Source organism: Heterocephalus glaber, unplaced genomic scaffold (assembly GCF_053883595.1).
Source record: "Heterocephalus glaber isolate CG9 unplaced genomic scaffold, H.glaber_assembly_v1.0 deba00001504, whole genome shotgun sequence".
In the NCBI taxonomy this organism is placed as follows: Eukaryota; Metazoa; Chordata; class Mammalia; order Rodentia; family Bathyergidae; genus Heterocephalus; species Heterocephalus glaber.
This window is the reverse complement of record NW_028258324.1, coordinates 71602954-71629701: the sequence shown is the minus strand read 5'-3', so window position 1 is coordinate 71629701 and position 26748 is coordinate 71602954. Positions and strand designations below refer to the sequence as shown.

Below are 26748 nucleotides of genomic sequence, written 5' to 3'. Positions count from 1 at the left end.
TGGCTGGCCCAGACGGCCAAAAGGTATTTGCTTGGCTGTTCCTTTGTCTTTGACTCGGCCCTGTGCAGGCTCTACCCCCTGCCCCTGCCCACTCTTGTGTCAGCAGCCTTGGAGTCAGGCAGCCCACACGCTCTTCCCTCCACTTGTTCTGCGGCCTCTTCTGGAGGGCGCCTGCCTGTGGGTGACTCCCATCTCCTGTAGCGGATGCTGAGCTGGTGCCACCAAGGGCTGCTAGTGGCCAGCAGCCAGAGCCGATAACACCAAGGATGCTGACAGTGGAGAGCCATGAAAAACAGCCTTGACCTCCGGGAGAGTTCCCAAGGCCTCCTGGTAGCTGCTTGCTCCTCGTGGCAAGGAGGGTGGCTCAGATGGAAGAGCTGATAGCACTCAAAGCCCAGAACTGTTAACACTAAAAGAGGATTTCTATACAAATTGAGCAAAAAGCCTCAGCCAGCCAGAGTGGCGGTGCATGCCTGTAGTCCCAGCACTAGGGAGGCTGAGGCAGGAGGATCACTGTGTTTGAGGTCAGCCCAGGCTACATAGTGAGTTCAAGGCCAGCCTTGAGCTACATAGTACACTGTCTCAAAAAATAAAAAAAAATGAAAAAATAAATCTTCGGGCCGGGGATTTAGTTCAGTGGTTCTGCTGCCTGCCTTGCAAGCCCAAGGTCCCAAGTTCAATCCCTGGTACCAAAAAAAAGAGAGAGCTCAGTCCCTTGTGGGGACTCAGAGCTGGGAGCTCAGCCTGACGGTGGCTGGAGCTGCTCAGGCAGATTCCTGGCCAAGGCCTCGACTGCCCTGGCTGGATGGCCCCACCCGCCCAGCCATGGTGACTCAAGCCTCCTGGCTCCACTTGCCAGTCCAAGACTGATCAGCAGCCCAGTCCCAGAGCTGTGGAGCCCTCAGTGCTTAGAGGCAGGAAGTGGCTCCCACCGGGACATCAGCCTTGGCCGGTTGTTGAGCCTGATGTGGACATAACAGTAAACAGGGCCAGCTGAGCTGCAGAGGGTGGGGGTGATCCTATTCCCCCTGCAAAGTGCAAAGCTCCTCTACCAGCCTCAGTTTCTCTGAAGTGCACTCTATGGGGAATAGGGAAATATCTGGGGATGGTGGCACACGCCTGTAACCCCAGGACTCTGGAGGCTGAGGCAGGAGGATTGCCAGTAGCTGGAAGCCAGCCTGGGTTACACAGCCATGCTCTGTGTGGAGAAGCCCGAGAGAGCAGAGGAAGGGGTCAGCGCATGGCCTGAGCCTGGGAAAGCTTTGGAGAGGACTCAACATGACCTAGAAACTGCCAGGAGTTTGCCTGTGAGAGGAGGAGGAAAAGGTGCTTCCCACGAGGGAACGAGGGAACGGCATGTCCAGGGCTGTGTCGCTGTCACCAGGCCACTTGCTAAGGAATGCTGAGATGTCCGGCGGGACAGGATGGGAGGATGAACGGTGGCCAGAAGTGAGCAGGAAAGGCCAGCCGGGCCAGGTGGAACCAAGCCCTCGCCGTGACCTTCAGACGGCAAGCAAGCCTGGGAGCTCCAGCTGTGCACAGAGAAGCGACATCTGTGCTGGGCCTGGAAGCTGTTCTCGGAGTGTGAGCTCAGAGCCCAGGGCCACCCAGAAACTTTCTCCAGACCCCACGGCATGGGCCTCTCACTCAGGCAAGCAGAGCTGGGCTCCTTGCTCAGGAGCAGCACCGTGTGAGCAGGGAGCAGTATTAAGTTCTCTCTTCTGAGTTTGTTTTTGCTATGTAGCTCAGGCTGGCCTTGAACTCACTATGTAGCCCAGGCTGGCCCTGAACTAGTGGTGATCCTCCTGCCTCAGCCTCCAGAGTGCTGGGTTTATAGGCATGTGCCACCATTTCCAGCCTCTCTTCCGATCTTCACCCAACACCTAGATCTGCTCTCTGGCCACTAGGGTACCCCTCGAGGTCAGAACACCCAAGGCCTTGCATAAATCCCTACAAAGGAGGCTGCCTCTTCCCAGCCCCTGCTCACTGGCAGTGGCCAGGTGCCTGGGGCCCAGGAAATGACTGGTAAGCAGCTGGAGGATGCAGTTTTCCATCAGGTACTTCAGGCTGTCTTTTGCTTTAGCCAGTGGTGTCTTTGGTGAAAATCCCCATCCCCTTCCATGGCGCTGCCCCCTCCCCAGCTCAGTGAGTGTTTGGGGACATTACCTGAGGGGATGGAGGCCTGGGTGCCTGAACTGGGGCGGGACGAGATGTGGAGGGGCAGCTGGCTGTGGGACAAGGACAGGGTCTGGGGGAGGCCAGCAGAGAGGCCACGTGGAGGGACAAACGTCAGCTCCTGGCTGAGGGAGCTGCTGTGGAGTGAGGACCAGGCCTCGCTAGGCAGGCTCTGCTGACTCACCCTCAGCTGGTCACGTGTGGTAAATGCCAGCCCCTCAAAATGGGCTCAGGAATGGGGTAACAGATGAATCAGACGCTGAGCCCGCCCTGCTCCAGGCCTAGACTCCTAATAATCATCCTTGGCTTTGTTAAGTACTTACTGGAATTGAGTCAAGTACCTTATATGCATCAGGTCACTCACAAGGGATGATTAAATATATGGTGACTATTTCTATTAAAAAAACTTTGGTTTTTGTTTTTCCTTGCCGGGGATCAAACTCGGGACCTTGCGCTTTCAAGGCAGGCGGCGGAACCACTGAGCTAAATCCCCAGCTCTCATGGTAATTTTTTATTGTTTCTGAGGTACCAGGGATGGAACGCAGGACCTTGTGCTTTTGAGGCAGGTGAGGCACCACTGAGCTAAATCCCCGGCCCATTCACTGTAATTTTTGATCACAGGTTGTAATTCTCTGACCGCCTTGCGTTTTAGCTGCATTTTAGGAATAACAAATCTGAAGTTTCCATCTACTCACTCTCATTTGCTCCATTGCTCCCCAAATCCTCTGGGCCTGAGAGGCTCAGCAGCCCATACTTTGCCTCATTCCACATCTGTAAGCACATCTGGCTGTGCTGAGCTTTGAGAGCAGCCCTGGGCCACACCCCGTTGCAGCCCTGTCTGGCCAGGCTTGGTGTCTTCCTTCCCCGCACACCCAGCCGAATGCCAGGCCAGTGAGGCACCCTGGTTTCTGTTTACCCTGCTCCTCTTGCTCTCCAGGTGCAGGGCAGGCGTGGGGCAGGGGCAGTGTCTCCCAGGCCCTGCAGCTGAGTCAGGGCATTAACCCATCTAGAACTGGGGCTCCAGACCAAAATGCTGCGCCTGCGCTGATGAAGGGTGGACACGACAGCCAGGGAGCATGAGGAACCAGCAGGTGGCCTCCGCCCAGGTGCAGGGGCAATCTCTCTCCCTCAAGCTTAGATCAAGTGGCCCGAAACTTCTTCATTCAGAACTACCTTGGAGGTGGGTGTGGTGGTGTACACTTGTATTCCCAGCAATTGGGAGGCTGAGGCAGGAGGATCACCTCAGACTTCTAGGCCAGCCTGAAGTACACAGCAAGATCCTGTCTGAAAAATCAAAGCAAAACAGACAGTAAAAGGTCCTCTTCTGACGCTGCACTAGTCAGCTAGGACCTCAATAGTGCACTTAGCACCAGCCAGGCCCGAGCGTGAGTGTCCTAACCCTAAGATGGGGTAAACTTCATCCAGTGAGAATCAAAGGACAGGGGTCACACTGAAGACCCAGCGCTGTGAGCCAAGAACACCAAGACAAAACCAAACTGAATAGCCGATGAGAACTGTTTAACTCAGGGTTTCCTAGAATCTCCCTTTTTTTTTTTGAGACAGCATCATGCTATGTATGTAGCCCAGGTTGGGCTTGAACTTGCAACAATCCTCCTGCCTCAGCCTCCCATGCTGGAATTACAGGAATGCACCACCACACCCGGCTGCCTTCTGACTTTTTGACTGGGGCCCACCAGGTGGTCAGCACCATTCTGGTGGGGAATGCCTGTGCTTCAAAGCCCCAGCCTGTGTTGCTCCGGATAAACCCTGAGGGGCTGAGGTGTAGCTCAGGGACAGGGTGCCTGCCTGCGCCTGTGCATGCGTGGGCCCCGGGGTTCCATCCCCAGCACCCAAATCCAACACAGGATGCCATGGGGACACCCTGGGTACTACTGCCATCTGGTGGCGGGCCACAGCCCTGCAGCAGGCTCCCCTAAGGGAAAGGAGACCGGAGGAGGCCTGCGGGGCGCCCAGTGGTTAGGCGGCCTTGGCTCCAAGCACAGCTGCACCTGTTGTCCTCATGCAGTCAGGGGTCATGGAAACTGGAATGAGTAAGATCTTATTTTTGGTAGTCCTGGGGATTGAAGCCAGGGCTTTCACACTCAGCTACACCAACTCTTTTGAGACAGGGTCTGGCTAAAGTTGTCCAGGCTGGCCTGGAACTTGTGATCCTCCTGCCTCAGCCTCCCGAGTACTGTGATTACACATGTGCCACCACACCTGACTTCATAGTTCAAGTTTGTGAATTGTCCCCAAAATGTCCTTTCCAGCACTTTCTATTCCTAAACTAAGGATTCCTAATCTCTGAGCTTCTCTCACTATTCGGTAAATTCCTCGAGGGGAAGCCTGTGTCTTCTCAGCCTCCTTCTCAATGCTCAGCACAATTTGAGTGAAACAGCTTCCCACACAGCGACCTTTCTTCCATGAACTGGGGATTTGGGCGTGCGAAGGGTCATCCAAATACCAGGGCCAGGGGCAGGGATTTAGCTCAGTGGTTTCGCTACCTGCTGTGCAAGCGCAAGGACCCGAGGTTTGAGCCCCGGTACCAAAAAAAAAAAAAGTTCCAAATACCAGGGGCACAAGATGCTGGGACAGAAGCAGGGCATGGTGGCCTGTCATCCCAGCCTTTGGGAGGCTGAGGCAGGAGGATCAAGTTTGAGCCCAGCCTGGGCCACTTAGTGAGACCCTGTCTCAAAATAGGAAATTGTCTTTATTTTTTTGGTACCAGGGGTCAAATTCGGGACCCTGCGCTTAAAAAGCGGGCAGTGGAACCACTGAGCTAAATCCCTGGTCCTTCAAAATAGGAAATTAAAAAAAAAAATGTATCTGGGCTTTCCATCGGTGATGACAGCCCGAGTGCAAGCCTCTTGCAGCTCTCCTTCATCCCTCTCCGAAGACGAGCGAGCCCTTGCTACCCAGGCTCCTTTGCTGGACACTCACTGTCCACACAGCCTTTGCCTTTCCCGGGAGTGCGAGTGAAAAATCCGAGTCTCGGGTACATGTACACAAAATGGGGACAGGGAATCACTGTGGAGCCCAGGCTGGCCAGGAATTCACATTCCTCCTCCTCAGCGCCCCCTACTGGAACTACAGGGGTTTGGCACGTCTGAGTGACAAACCAAGGATATTTACGTAGTCTGAAAACAAGAAAAACCTTATTCTCGCCTAGAAACAATCCTCAGGCCCAGGAATGATACTGGTTACTTGATGGGAGGAGGGCAAGGCTGGAGTTTATGATTGGGTCAGAGTAGGGTCTTGGCCTCAGTTCTCAAGCTGGTATGGAAATGGAGATAAGTTTCTATACATCTTCACATGCTTCTAATTTTTTTTTTTCCTGAACCTGGGGATCCCACTTTGTGTGAGAATAGTAAACATGATAGCTGGCTCCAGGGGTGTCTGTACATGTTTTTCACCGGAAAGATTTCGCCTCAAAGGCCTCCAGCTGTGACAAGGCAGGCTCAGAGGGCAATGAATATTTTAGAAACAGGAAGCTGCCCTGTGGGAGAGGCACAAAGTGAACAAAGGATATCAGCACTCCGGCTAGAGTTCAGGTTCCATTCTGCACACAAGGAACCGCTCCCAAGTTGAGCTAAGCAGCTGTTTCAGCAAGGTGACTGTGCAGGAGCCGCACACAAAAGCAGACCTGCCAGAAGTCAATTAACAGCAGTCAGTCACTGAGGTGGGGAAGTCAACTAGGTTGGCCAGGAATCTCACTGAAGTTGTATAACAGGCAAGAAAGGGGTTATTTCACTTAGATAAGGTCTCACTAATGTAGCTCAGGCTGGTCTTGAACTCACAATCCTGCCTCAGCCTCCCAAGTGCTGGGATAACAGCTGAGTACCACTATACCCCACTGTTATTTTACCTTTTTTTGGAACCAGGGATCGAACTTGGGACTTTGCACTTGTGAGACAGGCAATGGAACCACTGAGCTGAGCTAAATCCCTGGCCCCATATTTTACCTTTAAAACAAACAAACAGAGGGCTGGGAATTTAGCTCAGTGGTTTTGCCACCTGCTGCATAAGCACAAGGACCCGAGTTTGATCCCCGGTATCAAAAAACAAACAAACAAACAAACAAACAAACAGGGGCTGGGGGTTTAGCTCAGTGGTGCTGCCGCCTGCCTCCCAAGCGCAAGGTCCCGAGTTCAATCCCTGGTACCACACACACACAAAAATAAAATAAATAAAAAAGGGCCGGGGACTTAGCTCAGCGATTCCGCTGACTGCCTCCAAAGGGCAAGGACTCGAGTTCGATCCTCAGCACCAAAAAATAAATATATAAAATAAAAAATAAAAAAAACCCCAGGGTCTTGCTAAGCATTTTGTTATAATTAAAAAGACATTTTATAGAACTCATATAGACTTAACGACAAATGAAAAAAACCTGATATAAGAACGAACCCCTGGTGCCAGGCGTGGGGGTGCACACCTGCAATCCCAGCCCGAGGAACTCAGTAGTAAATAAAGGGGGGCTGGGACTGTAGCACAGTGTGGAGACTCGGTCTTATCCTCAGCACACACGGGACATTGGTGCGACCCCAGAACCCTAAGGGAAGCACAGTTCCTGTCAGCCCACCAAGAACCAAGCAGACAGGATGGGTTCAAGGTCACGTTTATTTTCAGAGTCTGCAGCAGTTGGTCATCCTGCCAGCTAAGAGGGCAGACTCTGAAATCCACCCCTTGTTGGGCGCTCAACCAACAGATTCCCTGCCAATGAGATAAGAGACCGCCAGGGCCAGGCCTTCTCCCTCCTGCTCCCCACATATTTCCCAACAAGATTCTTTTACAGCCACAGGCAACTGAAACCCACCCGTAACCCAGCCACCAGCCATCTCTGGCACTGCTGATGCCAATTCCCTTCCCTCCCTGCTCCCAGAAGAGAGGAGTCGCTTTTCCTGAGGAAAAGCCCGCTTCCCCCCCGCCCCCGGGAACAGCGACGGGAAAGGCTGGGCGCAATGTGGGATGCTATGGAGAACCCATCCAGGTGGCCCCTTGACACCTCGCTTCTGTGGGGCTAGAAAAGGGGGGAACTGGTGACATCGCTCCGCCCCTCCAATTAAAACATGATAAACCCAGTGTCACCCTGGAGACCCAAGGCCCTGGACAACCCTCCTTCCTCGAGGAGAGTGGCCCACCCAACACTGATTGACACTCCTCCCCTCAGAAACTATTTTTTAAGAATCAAAAGCCAGGTGAGCATCGGAACAGCAGAGGGACACTCAGGGCCACGGCCCCTCCCCGCCTTGGGCCATGGAAGTGGCTGGTGCCAGCTTCCTTGGATGGCAGCCGTCATCAAGGAAGGGGGTGCTCCCCGGGGATGGCAGGCCTGCTCCCGCCAGCAGCTCAGTCCTTGGCTTGAAACAGCAGCAGCCGGGGCGTGGTCCCTCCGACTTACAAGAGGCCTGCCTTTCTTACCCTTCTTTAATGACAAGCAGAGGCACCCCCTGGGTAGTGAACCCCTCCCTGGAATGGCAGTAGTGACTTATGGAAGCAGTAAAGTAAAAGTCCCCAGGAGTTTAAAAAAAATAAAATAATGGGTGAAGTTGAATAAATTAAACCCATGGGTTACCCCCGAAGCCTCATGCTTCTCAGGTGTCTTTGGTATCGGCCGGTGGCCGTGTCTCCCGCCCCTGGAAAGCAGGCAGAGCCTGGGAGGCCCCGCCACTCTGTCCATCGCTGGGCGCTGGGGGCTGCATGGTGGCCTTGGCAGATGTCCCTTTGATGGGCCCTGGCCTGGAGTGTGGGAGCAGAAATGAGCAGGAAGCCCAGGCCATCTCTCCAGTGTCACAACACTGGCCCCTACTCCAGTGTCCCTGCCGTGATGAGGGCTGAGGCCAGGGATGCCCGGGCTGCTGCCGTGGCCCTCAGAGCTTCTTCAGGCGACTGTACATCTCCCGCTTGCTCCTCTCCCCCGCCCAGGTCCGGCTCCTGCTGCGGAACTTCTTCAGGTCCTCCTTGAAGTCCTCATGGTGCATGGGCCGGTAGCTGGGGGGCTCGCAGAGAGCCTGGGAGGAGACTAGGGGTCAGGGTCTCTCTCGCGTCGCACACTCCCAGCCCAGCCCCGCTTTGTGCGGGGCACGCGCTCACCTGGCACTTGAGGAAGAACTCCTTGTACCCGCCCTTCAGGACATATAGCTCGGGGTAGTGGAGTTTGGGGTACTCGTTGCCAAGGCGATCTTTCTCCCTCACATAGCGGCACCTGGCGGGGGAAGCAGGCCGGACAATTGTCTGTGCAGACAGATGGGCCGAGTGCTCCCTGCCCAGCCTTGTCACCCCTATCGTGGACACAGTCAGCACCAGGCCATGGGCTCCGTGTCGCACCCCCTTCTCCAAGCAAGCCAGGCCCAGCGCCTGCCCCCTGCCCGGCATGTCCTGGACACTAGCGGTGGCCGGAGCTCCTGAGGCTGCCAGTCCTCACTGTCCTCCCTGGCAGTGGTGGGGAGCACACCAAAGGCTCCTCCTGTCACCCTCGTGGGCTGCAGCTCCTTGCTGCCCGGCCTTGGTGTAACTCCAGGCCCTCCAACTTGTCACCCACTGTCCCCTCTGCAGCCCCTCTGCTGTGAGCCCCTTCTCACATACTGCACAGCTGCTATCTGTCCTGTGCGCCTGCCTCTGGTCTGCTCTGCAGTGTGGGTTCCGGCACGGTGGGGCTTTGCGCACTTCCTTCCACCCCTTACCAACACCGCCTGCTCACGTGGTGATACTAGGGTCTGCACCAGAGCAGGGCCAAGGGCTGGGGACGCAGCTCAGTGGCAGAGTGCTGGCCGAGGATGTGCACCACGTTAAACAGACACAGGAAAACAACTTTCTCACTTCCTGGCATTTGGAGAGAACGCCACGTGGGCCTTGAAGGATGTCACATGAGACCAGTCGCCCTGTGGCAAACTGGAAGGGCCAAAGTTCAATGCACAGTACCAAGAGGTAGCCGCCCGGGAGCACAGGCGGCCCGAAGGGTACACTAGCATCACATCCACGGGCAGACTGGGGGAGCCAGAGACAGCTGGGTCAAGTCCATGGACTACACTCAAGTGAGCCACCTGTTAAGTGGCTAAGGATTCAGGGAATACACCTGTTCCTCAGCCTTGTTTTTATTTAAGGCAAGGTCTCACAAAGTTGCTAAGCTGCCCAGGCCAGGGTGGAACTTGTGATCCTCCTGCCTCAGCCTCCCAGAGTGCTGGGGTGACAGGTGCATACCCCCACACCCAGCTGGCAGGAGGATGCTTGATATGCTAAAACCCACCCCAAGTGGCAGCCACCCAAATGCCTTGGGACCTGCATGGCACAGCACTCACATGCGAGGCCCCCTCTCAGAAGAAAACTCGCAATGGAACACGACAATGACGCGCCTGCCATCAGTGGGCACGATGGGCTTCTTGAGCAGGAAGTCTTCCACCTCCTCCTCCATGTGCAGGTTCACCGCACCCTGGAAGGAAGCAGAGCCCCTCAGCGCCCGAGCCTGGCCCACCTGTCAGTGCACAAAGCACTCGTGACTTCGGGGCCCCACACATGACAGCCCAGGAGCCTGGCCCTGTCTCAGCGTAGTGCCACAGCCAGTGCAGAGCGTGCAGTGACTGACACATACCAGGATGGGGAACCTGCACCTTCGATTCCATTATCTCCCCTCTCCAGTACTGCCTGTAAATCTCGGGGCTCTCACAAGCGACAAACACTCCAGATGGCACAACCGCTTCGTCTTCCCAGGAACACGTGTCTCAGCTCCCCCCACCCATGAGACCGGGCAGACTCGGGGGCTCCTCCAGCCTGAGCTGAGCTGACCAGGGGCACTCAGCCTTCCCATGCCCAGGAGCCCACCCTCCATCCGCACCAGCAGCGAGCAAGCTGAGCAGCCAGGGCTGCGCGTGCTCCCCTGAACCACAGCTCACACCTGGCTCCCCCATCCCAAGGCTGGAAGCCTTACCTTGATGTGGCCTCCCTCGTACTCGTATGGGTACCGGCAGTCGATGATGACAAACTCCTTAATGAGGTTGGCGAACTTGCCGTTCAAAACGGATGCCATCTGTCGGGGGAGACCAGGAAGCCAGCTTTGGTTGCTGAGCATAGCTATACCTGGACACCCGTGTGTGATGGGTTTCCGAAGAGTCACTTACAATTTCTGGAGAAATGTACTTTAAATCCTGATGCTTCCCAGCCACTGTGTGAAAGAGATAACCCTAAAAAAACAAAATGAAACTGAGCACAGCGGGCCATCGGGCTTCCCTGAACAGCAGCAGAACAAGCCAGGCCTGACTCAGGCCTCCAGAAACACCTTCCAGCAGGCATGTGTGGCCAGCACACTCTCTCTCGCCTCTACTCCTTAGTGACCCAGAATCCAGCCCCCAGAGAGCCTGGACTTTGGCTGGAGCCAGATGGTGTGGACAGCTCCGCTCCGAAGCCCCTAATCGGCACAGGGAGCTCAGCTCACCAGTGTCATGTCACAGGCACCTGAGTGTGAGAACCAGCGCGTGTCACTCAGCCAGAGCAAGCAGCCATCGTGCAGTTACCTTGGAGAAATCTCCTATGAGGTCCCGGGGGTCACTGTCCAAGATGTTCTCGATGGTCCCTTTTGGGGAAGGTACCAGGGATAAGGAATGGTGCAGAATCTGTAATAAATCAAAGGTAGACAATGAGGCTGGCGTTCCAAGCAGAACTTCTGAAAACACTCGCAGGAAATGCCAGACAGAGGAGACTGGAATGCAAATGCTCCTGTCTGGCAAATCAGTTTTTCTTGTTCGGGGGTGCGGGGGTGGGGGTGGGGGTGGTGGTGGTGGTGGCGGCGGCAGCACATGGTGGGAAACCAGCAGCTCAGTGCAAGGGTCCTAGGTTCAATCCTAGGTTGCCCAGGCTGGGCTCAAATTTCTGATCAACCTGCCTCAGCCTCCCAAGTGCTGGGACGACAGCCCTGCACCATCCCGCCTGGCTACCATTTCTTAGTATCAGATATCAGACATCCAATCTGGGTTCAGTTTGCCCTGACTACCTCTTTAATGATTTTGCATTTATTCGTTTGTGTCCAGACTGAAGGTCTATACTCTGCAGCTGGTTGATGACGGTGTGTGTGGAGCTAGGGATCTAGCCCAGGCCCTGCACACGCTACCTGCAACCCAGCACCAAGCTGCACCCTGTGTGCCACCTCTGTTTGCCTCTGCATTGTGGAAGAACTCGGGCCATATGCCCCATGCAGACACCGGTGGCATCTAACATTGTCTTCCATTCCTCTAGAGAGCTCGATGAGATTTGGGCTGTTCCTTTGGCAATATGACATGGGTGATGGTGTCTACTTTGATCAGGCAGCACAGTGTGTCAGGCAGCTGTTGTTTGAGGCCCAGATTCATTACTTCATTTAACAAGGGTTTCAAAAAAGTGATACTAGGCTGGGGATGTGGCTCAGGGAGGAGAGAGCTTGCCTAGGATGCACAGGGCCTGGGCTTTGGGTTTGATCCTGGTACCCCCACCCCACCCTCCAGCCAGGTGCAGTGGTGCAAACCTGTAAGCCTAGCACTCTGGGAGGCTAAGGAAGGAGGAACACAGGTTCAAACAACTGAGCAAGACCCTACCTCAAAATAAAGAGTTGGGGATGTAATTCAGTGAAAAGGCCCTGGGTTCAATTCCCAAGACAAAAAAAAAAAAAAAAATATAAAAATATATATATATATATATAAATATATTTATATATATGGCTTCCTTTTTTTTTTTTTTTTTAATTTTGAGACAGGCCTTGACCTCACAGTGATCCTCCTGCCTCAGCCTCCAGAATGGTGGCATTACAAGCATATGCCACCACACCCAGCAAGCACCCAAATCCCAAATCACTAATTTTGGAAGCCACAGCAAAGGTTATCTCCTTCTGTCCTGGGGTGGGTGGGTGGGTCCTCTTTCTCCCCAGGAGGAGGGGAAAAGCAGCCTTTTGCTATTTTTTCCCTGGACAAAGATGCCTTTTGCATCCCAATCACCAGCAACATTAACTACTCCAGGAAGAGGAACTAAGGACAGTGAGGGCTTTCTAATCAGTGACTTTTCTCTGGCTTTACAGAAGCCACAACACCCAGGAATCTACAGACGAAACAGAAAATCAGGTCACTGAAGGTTTCTTGAGCCTGGGCCTGGCTGGTCTTGAGCTCACTATGCAGGACCCTCCTGCCTCAGCCTTGAGTGCTGGGATTACAGGGTAGCACCACAACCCCTGGCAACCTCCTCAAATTTATCACTGCTCTGGTGGCCCCCTGCCAAAGGCCTTCGCCTGTAACCCTGCAGCAAAATGGCCTAACTAGTGACACCTCCACCTTCTTTGCTAGCTTTCCAACTAAATCTCCCTCCCCAACTTGTTCTTGGGTCACAAACAATGAGCTTGGGTCCACAGCATATGCCTAGGAGCCCCACACATTTTCCAAAACTGAACAGGCAAGGGTGGTGAGTACTGTAGCTGTTAAGGGTAAAAAAATTAGAAACCAGGCTGGGTGTAATGATGCACATTTGTAATCCCATTACTGGGGAGGCTGAGGCAGGAGGATCATTTCGAGTTCTCGACCAGCCTGTACTATAGTGAGACCTTGTCTCAAAAATAACAACAAGGGGCCGGGGATTTAGCTCAGTGGTTTCGTCGCCTGCTGTGCAAGGACCTGAGTTTGATCCCCAGCACCAAACAACAACAACAACAACAGAAACTAGAAGGCATCTAAATGTTCATCAACAGAAAAAAGTGTATCCACACACACACACAAAATGCTCAAAAAACTATTAAAAAATAATTTAGAGGGGCTGGGGATTTAGCTCAGTGGTTCTGGTGCCTGCCTCCCGAGTGCAAGGTCCCAAGTTCGATCCCCAGTACCAAAAAAAAAAATTTAGAGTTATGTCCCTATAGGGATGTTCATGATAGAAAATACCCAGAAGCATACATAAAAACCAATGTAGGGGCCGGGGATGTAGCTCAGTGGTTCCACCACCTGCCTTGCAAGCTCAAGGTCCCGAGTTCGATCCCCGGTACCAAACACAAACAAATGTAATTAGGTAATGCAAGAAATTAGAATTAGATATACTGTACTTGACAATTGAGAGGATATACACTGTTTTTGAGTCCAAGCGAAACCTTTACTTATTTTATCATAACATATACATATGTATGTATGTATATACATATATATATTCTGAATGGTGCTGAGTATTGAACCCAGGGCCTCCGAAATACGATCAGCCTGGAATTCTGACAAGCACAAAACTTCTTTAGGCTATAATAGATCGGGGTTAAAAGGAAATAAGTCAAAGGTATAAGCCAAACTTAAAGCCATGAGAAATTAAAAGGAAAAGAGAAAATTAACAAATGAGTTAAACATCAAACTTTATAAAGCTGGAAACCAACACATCAAAGCAAAAGACAAAGTTCCTAAGAAAAGCCTAGGCAAAGGACAATCTCTCAGGGCAAAAAACAAAACTATAGGCCAATAACCAGTCTACCATTCCAGGTAAAAACACAAGAGTGGAGTCCCTCCACACCCACAAGATGGGTGCTGAGACCTCCACGTCCCCCCACCATCATGCCCCCTTTCCCCCTCCGATGGGCCCCTGGACACTTACTGGGCCCATGAAGAAAGCATTACAAAAACCCCTCAACACGCAGGAGACAAATGAAAAATCACCATCCCAGCCTGCGACTTAGCTCAGTGGCACCGCACCTGCCTCGAAAGCACAAGGTCCTGAGTTTAATCCCTGGTACCAATAAACAAACAAACAAACAAATAAATAAATAATTAAAAAAATAAATTAACCAGTCCCTCTCAAACTCTTCCAAGAATAGAACTCTTCTCAACTCATTAAAAAAAAAAAAAAAATCACCATTCCTCCCAAGAGCTAGAAAAACCTAAGTCAAGTAGGAAAAGACAACAGACGCCAACGCTGGGAACAGAAGTTGCAATAACCTGACAAGGATCTTCAAGTTGCCATCTTAAAAAGGCTTCGAAGGCAATCACCAATACACTTGAAACAAAGGAGACCAGCAAAGAACAGAGCAGAAACAGCAGGTCTCAGCAGAGCAAGAGCTACAGCTTGGAAGGAAGGCTGTTCGGCTGGGTGAGAGCCATCACCCTCCGGCGCACGCACCTCCCGAGTCTTCTGCGGACTGGCTCCCACGGTGCTCCTCCTGCGCTTCGCGCTGCCCCGAGGGGAGTCCTCCGGCCACCGCTCAGGTCTCTTCAGCACAGGCCGCATGCTGGGGCTACACGGGGAAGGGGAGTCGGCGAGCTTGCCTGGATTGCCCTAAGGAGAAAAAAACAGCGCCATCTTTTATTAAAATCTGCTCACCTGCAAGGCCAGGAGACTGAGGGCTCCCAAGACAGCTTCAAGGAAATTCAGAAACCCGGAGAGGACCCACAGCTCCCTCGGGCTGGAAGCTCTCTGGCCCTCCGGGCACTGAGCCCGTGAGATGGAGACCAGTAAAACATCCCTTCCCCTCAAAAGCTTCCTGTCTACAGGGTCCTAAGCCGCAAGGAAGTGGCTGTCACAAGCCAGGCAGAGACACACAGTTTTGGTTGTTCCCTGCACTTTGCTGGAGCAGCTTGGCAGGTTGTAAACCCCCCAAAATCCAGAGCTGATGGAAGGCAGTAGGACTGCACTCTAAGCAGACACCACTGGCACAGTGGCCCAAAACACCATCTCTAAGCGCAGGGGCGGGGCGGAGTGGCAGTGCCCTCCTTTTCTCCAAGGAGTCTTCTTTACTTTTTACCACTGAACCACACCCACAGCCCTGAGGGTCTCTGCTCTGTTTCTTTTTTTTCTTTTTGGTACTGGGGATTGAACTCTGGGTCCTTGTGCTCGCACAGCAGGCAGCGAAACCACTGAGCTAAATCCCCGGCCCGCTTCTTTACTTTTTGCGGCACTGGCAACGAAACCCAGGGCCTTCGAATTGAGTTACACCTCATCTTTTCTTCACTCTGAGACATGGTCTCACTAAGTTGCTAAGAGGCTGGGCTGGCTCCAACTTGCAATGGTGCCTCAGCCTCCCCAGGCCGTAAGATATGCTGGGGGATTCAATTCCCAGCACCACAAAAACAGAACACAGTGAACCTAGTATCTCAGTCTGAGGGAGCCAGTCTGAGCAGGGGAAGAGCCCGCCTAACCTTGCTTCCCCACAGACTGCACAGCTCGGCTCAGTGCTCCCCAGCCTGACTCCCTCTTCCTCCGGGTGAACCGCCTTCAACACCTCCTGTTCCAGGTCTCAGTGTGGGCCACTCCCCCTTCTGCACTGCTGGGGAGCAGGGATTCTCTACCTCTTCCTTTTCAGAAGCTTATTTCCTAGTGCACTACCAGCAACGCCGAGTCTGTCATGGCCATACTTGCTGCTGTCGGGACAAGAGCCTTGCCATGTAGCCCGGGCTGCCCCCGCCGGGATCACAGGAGTGCCCCCAGTGCCTGGCTCTGCGGTGAGAACTTGTGAAAGGAATTCCTCGATGTAACAGTCCACAGGACTCTGTTCATGATTTCTCTTTTGAGACAAGCTCTCACTAGGTAGCCCTGGTTGACCTCACACTCATGATCTTCCTGCCTCGGGCTCCCGGTACTGGGATTATCTGTTCAAGGTTTTTAAATACAATTTATAAAACAGTCACCAGGGCTGGGGATTTAGCTCAGTGGTTTCACCACCTGCTGCGAAAGTGCAAGGACCCGAGTTTGATCCCCAGTACCAAAAAAAAAAAAAAGGTCACCACTCAAGCATTCTCCTGTTGTATATAATTTTAGATCCAATGTTTGTACTGGCTCAACCTATTTTCTCAAAAACTATACACATTAATCAACTATAATCCATACACCAAAGCTGTAGTTCATTTGCTCCATATTTACAATTTAGGTTATTAGCTATCAGAAGCTGGGCATGGGGGTGCACATCTGTAACCCCAGTGGCTTGGGAGGCTGAGGCAGGAGGACTGCTCTGAGTTCAAGGGCAGCCTGGGCTACACAGTGAGTTAGTCTAAGGTCAGCCTGAACTGCATAGTGAAGCCCTGTCTCAATTCACCCCCGAAAAAGCTATCAATTTGAATTTGTACGCATACCGAAGAGGATGTAGCTCTGAATGTGTACTGCGACAACACCTCAGCTAAGACTCCATTCCCTAGGTGTCTGAATACAGGAGACTGTACTCCCAGGATGGCAGTGGGAGTCTATAGCATATACACAAAGGAGAAGGATTTTCAATTAAAAAGATAAACATCCTGTGAGTTACTGTAACTTGGCAAGTGTGCTGTGGCACACAAGTGACCATGATCTAAGAAAAGCTAGCCGACTTCAGGCTTGAAGGCTTCAGATTTTTTTTCCAAACTGCCTATATGTCATGAGCTAGAAGCAGCCTGTCACCCCGAATCCACGTTCCAGCTTCAGACTGGGAAAGGCTCAGAAGAGAGGTGTCCTGCAAAGTCAGTTTGGTGCCCTGGGCCTGCCACTGCATCACCCTCAGGCTACACTCGGCCAACACTGCATGAGGGGAACTTACAAGATTTGTCACTCTTCTGGTGACTAGGGGAGCAGTCCAGAGGCTGGCCATGCACGACGGGGTCTCGTCATTCTGCAAAGCAGGAAAACCAGCTTTAGAGATCCAGTAGCAACAGCTTCAAAGGACCCAGTGGCAAAGTCTCCCGGCTCCTACTCCTCACAGCTCACAGCAGATGACAGCCAGAGGCGACACAGCAGACAGCCCCCATGGGGATTGGGAGGTCTCAGGCCTTCAGCTTCCTGCCACTTGACCCCTGGCTCTGCACTGTCCTTACTTAGGGTCAACTCCTTCACGATGAGGAGCAGCTCATCAGGGTCCCCTCTGGCTCTCCCAACCCACCAGGCTGGGAGCAGCCTCCCACATCCGCACCAGTGGACGTCTGCAGGGGTGGCTGGCATGGTAGGAATGGAACACACACACGCGCGCGCACACACACAGTACCTTCAGATTCTCTCCATCAAGAAGGTCCATGAAGCCATCATCCTCATCAGATAAAGTGGCTGTCACAGGTGACTGGGGCATAAAAAGAGGAACCAAATTCCCTGGCTCACTGCTTTCTCTTTCATTTGAGGAAAGCTAAAAGACAATTTAAAAAAAGATAGCTGCTCAGTTTTTTTGTTTTGTTTTGTTTTTGGTTACTGGGGATCGAACGTGGGTCCTTGGACTTGTGCAGCAGGCAGCGAAACCACTGAGCTAAATCCCCGGCCCGAGCTGCTCAGTTTTTAACTGAATTACCACATAACTGTAGTTATGCCTTAAAGTGTTCAGGGTAGTTCATCTTTTTTTGTGGTACTGGGGATGGAACCTAGGGCCTTTGCACTGAGCTGTATTTATATCCCCAGGCCTTTACTTTTTATTTTGAGAGTCTAAGTTGCCCAAGGTGGGCTTGAACTTGGCAATCCTCCTGCCTCAGCCTCCCACAGTACTGGAATTACAGGTGTGCACTACCATATTCTCTTTCTTTTTTTCCCAGACAGGGTCTTATTAATATAGCCCAGGCTATGGGCCAGGGATTTAGCTCAGTGGTTCTGCCGCCTGCCTCGCAAGCACAAGGTCCCAAGTTCCATCCCTGGTACCAAAAAAAAAAAAGAAAAGAAAAGAAAAATATAGCCCAGGCTAGCCTCATATTCACTGTCTAACCCAGGCTAATCTCAAATTCACAATCCTGCCTCAGCCTCTCAAGTGGTGGAATTACTGGCGTGCACCACTGAGCCTGGTTTAATCCTTTACTTTTTCCTTTGTTTTTTTCAGACAGGGTCTCACTCTGTAATTCTGGCTGGCCTTGAACACTGGGGGATCCTCCTGCCTCGGCCTCCAGAGTACTGGGTTACAGTGTGTGACACCACACCCAGCTTTTTTTTGGTTTGGTTTTCTTTTTTAGATGGAGAATCATATTGCCCCAGCTGGCCTCAAACTCCTGGACTTACCCACCCTTCTACAGCAGGCCCCTTGTGGCTATGACTATAGGGAAGAACCACTGTGCCTAGTGAGTCCTTTTCTTTTAGGAAACTGATGCTTATGAGGTGACCAAGATCACACACCTAACCTGTTTGACTCCAGAGCCCAAGCTCCTCTCCACATTATACCAGCTCCCTAGGAGAGAGGACCATTCCTGGAATAAAATGTAAAACCTATGTCTTTTGTCTTGGTAACAAAAAACAAACAAACAAACAAAAATATAAAGTCTAAAAAACATATTTCCTTTTTCAGTACTGGGGATGGAATTCAGGACCTTGAGCTTGCAAGGCAGGCATGGTGTCACTGAGCTAAATCCCTGGCCCTCCTTTTTCTTTTTTTCTGAGACAGGGTCTCACTATGCAGCTCAAGCTGGGCTTGAACTCATGGTGATCCTCTTGCCTCAGCCTCCTAAGGGCTGGGATCACAGGCATGCGCCACCACACATGGCTAAAGTCTAAAAAATGTAGGGAAAAAAATACTTATAAATCTGTATCTAAACACTGCTAAAACTGAATTACTTATTTTCCAGAAGGTTTTTAAAGCTGGAGGAAAAAGTTTACTGATACATGTATTTTTTTTTACAGTGACAAGGCAATCCCTATGCTAAGTCCTAAAACCAACCCTTAAATCCCTGTCGCTTTGGGCAACAAAGGCCAGTCCTTTACTGGCCTCCAGCTTTCTGGACGGTGCCCTCACTGAGCCCCTGCCCATGCCCAGCCCACTCTGGCAGACCTTAGCTTTGCCTCAGACTCTACAATGCTCCCTGGATTGTATCTGCTTCCCCTAGGCACATCCTGGGCAAACTGGCAGATTAGGGGACTGTACCACAGGGTGGCGGCTTCTGTGTAGATAGAGAAAAACAGCCAAGTCTTCCTATACCAAGTAGCCATTATGAGAAAACATCACAGCCTGGGGTCTAAAAGCAAGGACACAAAAATACCCTCCAACACGACCAAACCATGAGATTAACTTTCTGATAGTGTTTTAATGTCTCAGTGCCTCCAATGAGGTGGCCAAGTGATCAGAGGAATTCCAGGGCTCTGGTCTCCAGGGACACTAAAGACACCCAGCTCTCAATGTTGTCACCCTGTCCTTGGGAATCTAGACATGGTTTGCTAAGTGCTGTTCTCTTTACATGCCTCTGGCAAATCAACCTCTCTAATGGTTGTTTTTTCATCTGCCAAATAAGGTAATAACTCCAGCTACTTCTCAGGCTTATGAAGACTCAAAGACAAATGCTAGACAAAGCCAAAATGCTGCCTAAACCTGAACCTCAATCCACAAGCCAGACCGGAACTGTGTATTTTCATATGCAAGTTCCCAGAAAAACCTAGAAACCAAATGTGGTCATTTTGGTCAAGTCGGCCCTCCCCAGTGTAAACAACATGCTGACAGCTGACCCAGTGCAGACCAACAGCAGGAAACTGGACGCAGGAACAATCTGCTAAGTCAGTCCCCCACTTCTCCGCCCCAGTACTGGGGTTGAGCTCAGGGTCTTTACACTGAACCACATCCTCAACCCTTTTTAAACCACTTTTTTGAGAGAGGATCTCATTAAGTTGCTAAGTTGCCCGGGCTAGACTTACATCTGCACTCTTCCTGCCTCAGTCTCCCAGAGTGCCTGGATGACAGGGGTGAGACATCAGCTCTTAATAAAACACCTGTAAAGAAGCTAAGTGCACTCCAAATAAAATCACCCTTGGGAGAAACCTCAGCACTGCAGATGCACTGTAAAGAACACGTTTTAATCAGGAGACATACCCCTAAGTACACACATTTGAAGTCACCCAGGGTGCTGCAGATTATTCTCCCAGAACTGACAAAGTCAAATACTTCTGCATGATCCACTATCACAACACATCCCACTTCCACCACTTCCACTTCCGCCTGTCTGGACAGTAGACAGGGCAAAAATAGCAAGAATGTTTTGACAGTCTCTTCTCCAGACATAAAGTCAAGATAAGACAAGTGAGTACTACTATATTGTCTTCAACCTGGGGCCAAAACGGTGCTTTCTGCTTTGCCAGCCATGGTGGCTCACGCCTATAATCCCAGTACTTGTGAGGCTGAGGCAGGAGGATCGCTGCAAGTTGGAGGCTGGCCTAGGCCACATACTGAGACCCTATCTAAAAAAAAAAGGAGCGGGGTGCTTTTTAGTTCTCTGTCCCCGAGGAGCTCCCCTGCGAAAGCCAGCGCACGTACCATCCGAGCTGGGGCAGAGTTCTGCCTCTGTGTGAAGAGCTCCTTACCCTCCTCACGGCCATGGGTGTGCAGGTAGCCACGGGACGCGGGTCTGACTGGCTTCTTAAACTCAAAGGCCTCCTGCAAGACAGTGCAGTTGAGATAGCTACTGTTCACGAAGACCAGCTTGAGGGTCTTGGCTCTAACTTGGGAAGACAGGCAAGGGCACTGAGCACCTGTCACCACCAGGGCAAGCGGCTCCTTTCTGATCGAAGTCCAACACTACCGTCAGCTGTCAGCCGCAGAGCTCTAAGGCAGCACGGATGAAGCTCAGGTTACAGCCCTTGCCCAGCACACAGGAGGCCCGGAGGCCCAGCTTTCCATCCCTGGTCCCACAATGACAATTGAAATAAAAACCAAGCAGAGTCTTTTTCACGATGCTGTATTTACAGCATCTGCCAAGTATACAAGATACTACAGATGATAAAGCAAATCACAAACTTCCTAAAACCCAACACACAATGTCATGTCAGTACAACTATTTGTGAGCAGTCAAAAACTTTTAATCTAGATTTATAGCTGTTTGAAGGCAGCATATTTCCTACTTCTTCCTATTAGTAGAAGACAAGTTTTTCCAATCAAAATGGTTACTGTGGGGCCGGGGATTTAGCTCAGCGGTTTCATCGCCTGCTGTGCAAATGCAAGGACCAGAGTTCGATCCCCGGTACCAAAAAAAAAAAAAAATTGTTACTGTGCCAAGTATGTTAGTGCACACCTGTAACCCCAGGACTCTGGGAGGCTGAGGCAGGAGGATGTGAAGTGTGAGCCCAGACTAGGCAACAACTAGCAACTTGGTAAACCGTCCAAAAATAAACAATAAAAAGGGCTGGGGATGTAGGTCAGTGTGAGGACTCTCAGTTCAATCCCTAGTACTGGAACAACAACAACAAAAAGCCCACAGATTTACTATACTCATTACAGATGATTCTCTCAATGCTGAGTGAAAGCCACGTGACAGAATACATATGATTCCATTTCCAGATCAAAAGCATTCATGTCCCTGTTATCCTAAAATAACCACTTAAGAATTTGATCCAAAATGAACCAACAGCTAATCGCTAAGTGCCAACACTCCACTAAGTACTTTTTTGTGTATTAACTCACTTAACCACCGAACACAGCCCGACTGACCCCCGTTACATTAGAAATACGCCTTCTGGGCTACGTGGTGGGCCCAGGAGACAGGACCACTGCAGAGGACTCTTTCTGGCCGCTGTGCTGTTCTCCATCTGGAACACAGTGCGGGTAGGCAAGGCTGGGGGAGGCTGTGCTCCCGGGAGCACAGCCTTGGCCTGGTTCTAGAGCCACCCAGAGAACATGCACCCAGGCCAGGAGCCATTTCCATTCTCTCCTCCACCATGGCCTAAGGTGCCACACAAAACAGTCAGGAGAATCCACGGAGGCAGATGGCTTTACACTCAATCCAGAAGATTGCAAGGATAGTGAACAGCAGCATTTTAACAGGGAAGGGAAAGGAAAAAAAATCAACCTATGTGCTGGGCATGGTAGCACACACCTGTAACCCCAGCACTCTGGGAAGCCAAAGCAGGAGGGTTTGCAAGTTCTAGCCCAGCCTGGCCAACTTAGCAAGACCTTGTCTCAAAATGTTAAAGAAAGGTAGAGCAGGGATGTAGCTCAGTGCAAATATCCTGAATTCAATTCCCAGTACTGTAACACACCCTCCAAAAAATCCCAGAACTCCGGGAGGCTGAGACAGGAGGATGTGTTAATTCCAACCTCATGTGGGCAGCTTACTGAGACCCTATCTCAAATTAAAACTTTAAAAAGGCTGGGAATGTGGCCAAGCGTGAAGGTCCTGGAGTCAACCCCCAGCACCAAAAACTAAAATAAGAAAGGAAGCAGGCAGGGCCGCCTCTTGCAGACAGATCTCCACAGGCATCCTCTGCCCCGGGTTGGCATACACAACACTCACGTTTTCCTTGTTTTCATCCTGGTCAATGAGCTGCAAGAGGTCATGGTCGAGAGAATCAGAATGGCTTCTTTTCAGAGCTGGGCTACATCCCAAGAGCTTCTGCTAAAGGGAAAGGAGAGGGCACGTAAGGAAAAAAAAAAAGGAAGACTCGGTACCTACTGGCAGGGCGGGGCAGCTGCTCCCTACAAGGAGCAAGAGCTGTAGCAGGGCAGGAAGTGCACCCCATCTCCTAAGGCCCATGCCCTCTCAGCAGCTGATGACAGCTGCCACATCCATCCCCAAGTGACATTTGTACAAAAATTCTTCCTGGTTGGTAACACTGACAGAGACAGAGAACAAAGTCCTTAAGAGGAAGTCATTATTCCTATTCCATTGCTCCAGGCAGTGTCCCAAGTGCTTCTAAGACTGCAAAAGAGCAGCTTTCCCTTCCTAATTTGAGGTCTCCTATCAAGGTCAAGCAGGCAGCTAAGGCAGCAAACGACAGGTAAGAGTTCAAAATAACCAAGAACTAACTTACAGGTAGGGAATGTATTCTCCTCAGGGGATTCCCAAGGCTGGAATAAGACCAGAAGGTAAAAAATTAGAATAAAGCATCCCAAGAGGCATTCATGCTAGCAGATGCATAGTTTAGTCTGACTTTGGGGGCCAAACAGAGTCCCATTTTAAGCCAAGAAATGAAAGAATTGATTTCCTGAAGCTGTCCCGTTCTCAACAGCATCCCAAACACTATGCTCTAGGCAAAAAGCAAACCCGGAGCTGGGTACGTTGGCAAACACGTGTGATCCCAGCACTGAGAGACTGAGCGGGAGACTGGAGGTTCAGCCCAGCCTGGGGAATTTAGAGACCCTATTGTAACATTGGGGGGAAAGGGCCAGGGATTTAGCTCAGTGGTTCCACTGCCTGCCTCACAAGCACAAGGACCAGAGTTCGATCCCCGGTACCAAAAAGAAATAAAAATAAAAATTAAAAATTGGGGGGAAAAAAGGGTCGGCATTGCGGCACACATCTGTAATCCCTGCTTGGATCACAGTTCAGGGCCTGAACTACATAGTGAAATCTTGGTGGGTTTTTTTGGTACTGGGGATCGAACTTGGGTCCTTGGGCTTGCGAGGCAGGTGGTGGAACCACTGAGATAAATCCCTGGCCCAGTGAGATCTTATCTTAAAAATAAAACAATAAAATTGTTAAAAAGGGCTGAGAATATAGCTCAGTGTGAAGGCTGAATTCAATCCCCAGCCCCAAGAAAAACAAAACAAACACTTAGTGACCTAATACAATAATAATAATAATAATCTCTTGAGCCCAACCTAGGCAACTTAGCAATTTAATGAGACCCTGTCTCGAAACAAACAAACAAAAAAAGCAAGAAAACTTGGGGTCTTTTTTTCCTCCCTTTGGTACCAGGGATAGAACTCAGGACCTTTCGCTCTCAAGGCAGGCGCACTGCCTCTGAGCTAAATATGGGGGGGGGGGGGGGATTTAGCTCAGTGCTTCCAGCGCCTGCCTCCTCAAAAGCACAAGGTCCTGAGTTTGATCCCTGTTACCAAAAAAAAAAAACCACACAAAAAAACCCCCAAATGAGCTAAATATCCAGGTGGGGTTTTCTCTTAAAATACACATCCTCTTGCAGGGCATGGTGAAGCATGCCTGTAATCCCAGCACTCCAGAGGCTGAGGCAGGAGGATCACTGGGAGTTCAAGGGGAGCCTGGACTGCATAGTGAGGCCTTGTCTCGAAAAATCAAAAACACACATTCTCTTAAAGTTTTAACATCAGAAGGCAGAGCCAGGGTTTATATCAGACCCACAATCACCTAAATTAAAGCTAGAAAAAAAAGTTCTCAAAACTGCTAATACAAGATGCTGTTTCTAGAATCCAGACATCTCACTAGGAACAGCTAACTCTAGGGCTCCAGTCCAGAGCTTAAGAATTTCACTTAAAAATTAAGTAAGGTTTCTATGTAGAAATGTTTCAAAGCAGTGAACATGTGAATACATACTTTTCTTTACTGTCCAAGGGCCCTGGAGAATCCAGACAGAAACCTGTGTGGGAAAAGAAAACAGCTACTCAGGAAATAAGGCACACAACACTACTTCTTTGTTAAAATAAATCCATAGCTTCTTTATAGTGTTCATTGATTGTTTCTCCGACTTGGAAACACTATCAAGCTATCAAGACACTATCAACACTATCAAACACTATCAAGACAAAGAAGTTTGGGAAGAGGCTACACTAAACTGTTTTACAGCATAATTGTTTGGGTAGCCAGGTAACCCACACAACTGTTTGTGAGTTCCAATCATGGGAGGAAAAGATACCACCATTTTTCTTGGAATAATTTTGATTTCCAGTATTTTATCTTACCGAATCATATGCCTAAGTCAGGGGTATGAAAATACAAATTAGCTGGGTGTGGGGACACATGGCTGTAATTCCAGCACTTTGGGAGGCTGAGGCAGGAGGATCCCAAATTTCAACCTAGCCTGGGCAACTTAGTGAGACTCACTAAGGGCTGGGATGTAGCTCAGTTTTAAGGCCCAGAATTCAATCCTCAGTACCACAAAAAAAGCAACCATTAGCACATGCCTGAAATCCTAGCTACACAGGAAGCTGAGGCAGAGGACCTAAAGTTTGAGACTAAACCCTCTCTCCAAATAAAACACAGAAAGGGTTGGGGATGAAGCTCAGTGATAGCGCCCCTGGGTTCAGTCCATCCCTAGTACCCCCCTAAAAAAAAACCCTATACATGCTAACTACATTTTAGGATTTTTACTCTTGCAGTTCTGTAACCTTTGTCCCAAACACTGTACCTGGGCAAGCCTGCAGTAACACACGAACTTATAAAGCACAATGAGACGCATGGCACATTTCCTCCACACCAGGATCACGGAAATGACTTTATTACACTTCTGATAATCTGATCCTCATTTTAACCCATAAGGTGCTCTGAAAGCCACTTATAGTTCCTGGGTGAAAGGACATCTCAGGAAAAATTCCCAGTCTTGCTCCCCACACAGCAGGCACGTGGTGGGTGGTGGGTGAAGACTAAAAGGAGATCTGAAGCCAGGTGTGGTGGCACAAGCCAGTGATCCAAGCCCTCAGGAAGCAAGAGGCAAGAGGGGAGGGTCCAGGGCTGCCTGGGCTACAAAGCAAGACCGTGTCTCAAAACACCAAAAATACCTGAGTCAGTTGATTCAGAGGAGCCCGTTCTTTGCAGACTACTGCTGTTTTTCACCTCTGGCGGCTGCTCACACTCACTGAAACCAAGAGGAACATTTCCATGTGAGCAATCGCCAGGACACAAGTTAAAGGTCACATTCAGGAGGTGGGCCAAGGAAGAGCCAGGCTGTCACGAGCTACGCTAACTTCTAGGCCAGGCCACAGACCCCATTTTGCCACTCAGAAACCCAGTGAGCCCTCAAGCCAAGAAAGGAGTGTGTGGGTCTGGCCCTGGAGGACACAAGGACGAAGACGATTGTTCCCAGCTCTTCAAGGAGGGGTGGAAGGTGACAGAGAACGGAGGCCTCCCTCCCTTTTCAGAGGCTGGGAACCAGATCACATCTAGGTGCAAGAAAGCAGCTACCCCAGAAACACTGGGTGCACCTTTCGCCTGGAAGAAGTCCAGGGAGATTTCCAGCAGAGAAAATTAAGCAAAAAAGCCCCGAGCTTCGGGTCGCTGAGGTGGACTTAGGAAACGTGCCGCCACAGAGATCTGAGAGAGAAAACGCCAGGGCCCTTTGTTGGGCAGGAACAAAGCTCCGGGAAACCACAGTCCTGCGCGTGGCTCAGCGGGGGGAGTGCGGCCGATCGCCAGGAGCTTCCCGGCCAGGGACGCGGGCACAGACAAGCGGAGAGGTAACCAGGGGGCGCAGGGACCCCTCCCGGGCCCGGCTCGGGCGGAAGCCCCCACCCTGGTCCGCAGGGTGCCCACGGCCACCTCGCCGCAGCCCTCCCGAGCCCTTACCTGCCCAGCCCCTGCAGCCGGTCCATGGTGACCGTCAGGGTCGTGACAGGCGACAGCCCCCCGGCCAACAGAGGCCTGGCGGAGGCGGGCTGCGCAGCAGGGGGGGAGCCGGCGAAGAGCAGGCGGCGGCGGTGCGGGGGCTCCGGGCCCAGGTCCATGGCGGCGCCGGCCTCCCCGGCTCCCGCTCCGTCCTCGGTGTCCGCCGCGCGCTAGCGGCTCAAAGCCCAACGCGACCCCGCGGTTCCGGGACGCAGCGGCTGCGAGACGCTCTCACCCGCGAGGCCAGGCGGGCGGCGGGAATCCGAAGACTAAATCTACACCAGCGCGGCTGGCGCAGAGCAGGAGCGAGAGAGAGCCTCGAAGCAACGGCCCTGGCTCACACTCTTTACGTTTCTCACTCCTTTGCTCCTGTCCAGAGTCGGAGAGAATTCAGCCGACCTTTGCCTCCCTCCTTTGCAGCCAAGTGGCTTTTCGCGGTAATAGGTGCTTCCAAGGGACCCCC

General features: G+C 51.4%; 1 protein-coding gene across 4 annotated transcripts; it reads right to left on the bottom strand.

Annotated features, from left to right (window-relative positions):
- Positions 1-6774: 6774 nt before the first annotated feature.
- Positions 6775-26748, bottom strand: Cdc25a (cell division cycle 25A). 4 transcript variants are annotated; one of them, XM_004834941.4, is made up of 15 exons: positions 26247-26748; positions 25463-25539; positions 24282-24324; positions 22801-22837; positions 22284-22382; positions 20312-20431; positions 17093-17227; positions 16652-16723; positions 14269-14424; positions 10680-10778; positions 10287-10349; positions 10097-10195; positions 9471-9601; positions 8266-8377; positions 6775-8183 (listed from the first exon to the last, which is right to left on the bottom strand). In XM_004834941.4, exons 1-15 carry the CDS (start codon positions 26402-26404, stop codon positions 8043-8045), a joined length of 1542 nt encoding a protein of 513 aa, XP_004834998.1. In that variant the 5' UTR covers positions 26405-26748; the 3' UTR covers positions 6775-8042. The 4 variants fall into 4 exon arrangements, with proteins under 4 accessions (XP_004834998.1, XP_004834997.1, XP_012927888.1 ...); XM_004834940.4 differs by having other exon boundaries at positions 22284-22385; positions 26247-26540; XM_013072434.3 differs by lacking the exon at positions 20312-20431 and having other exon boundaries at positions 26247-26707.

Coding starts and splice junctions, on each gene's coding strand:
- Cdc25a (XM_004834940.4), bottom strand. CDS start 26,404: ATGGACCTGGGCCCGGAGCCCCCGCACCGCCGCCGCCTGCTCTTCGCC. Junction 22,386..22,800: donor GGAGAATACATTCCCTACCT/GTAAGTTAGTTC, acceptor CTTTCCCTTTAG/CAGAAGCTCTTGGGATGTAG. Junction 10,350..10,679: donor TCATAGGAGATTTCTCCAAG/GTAACTGCACGA, acceptor TTGTTTTTTTAG/GGTTATCTCTTTCACACAGT.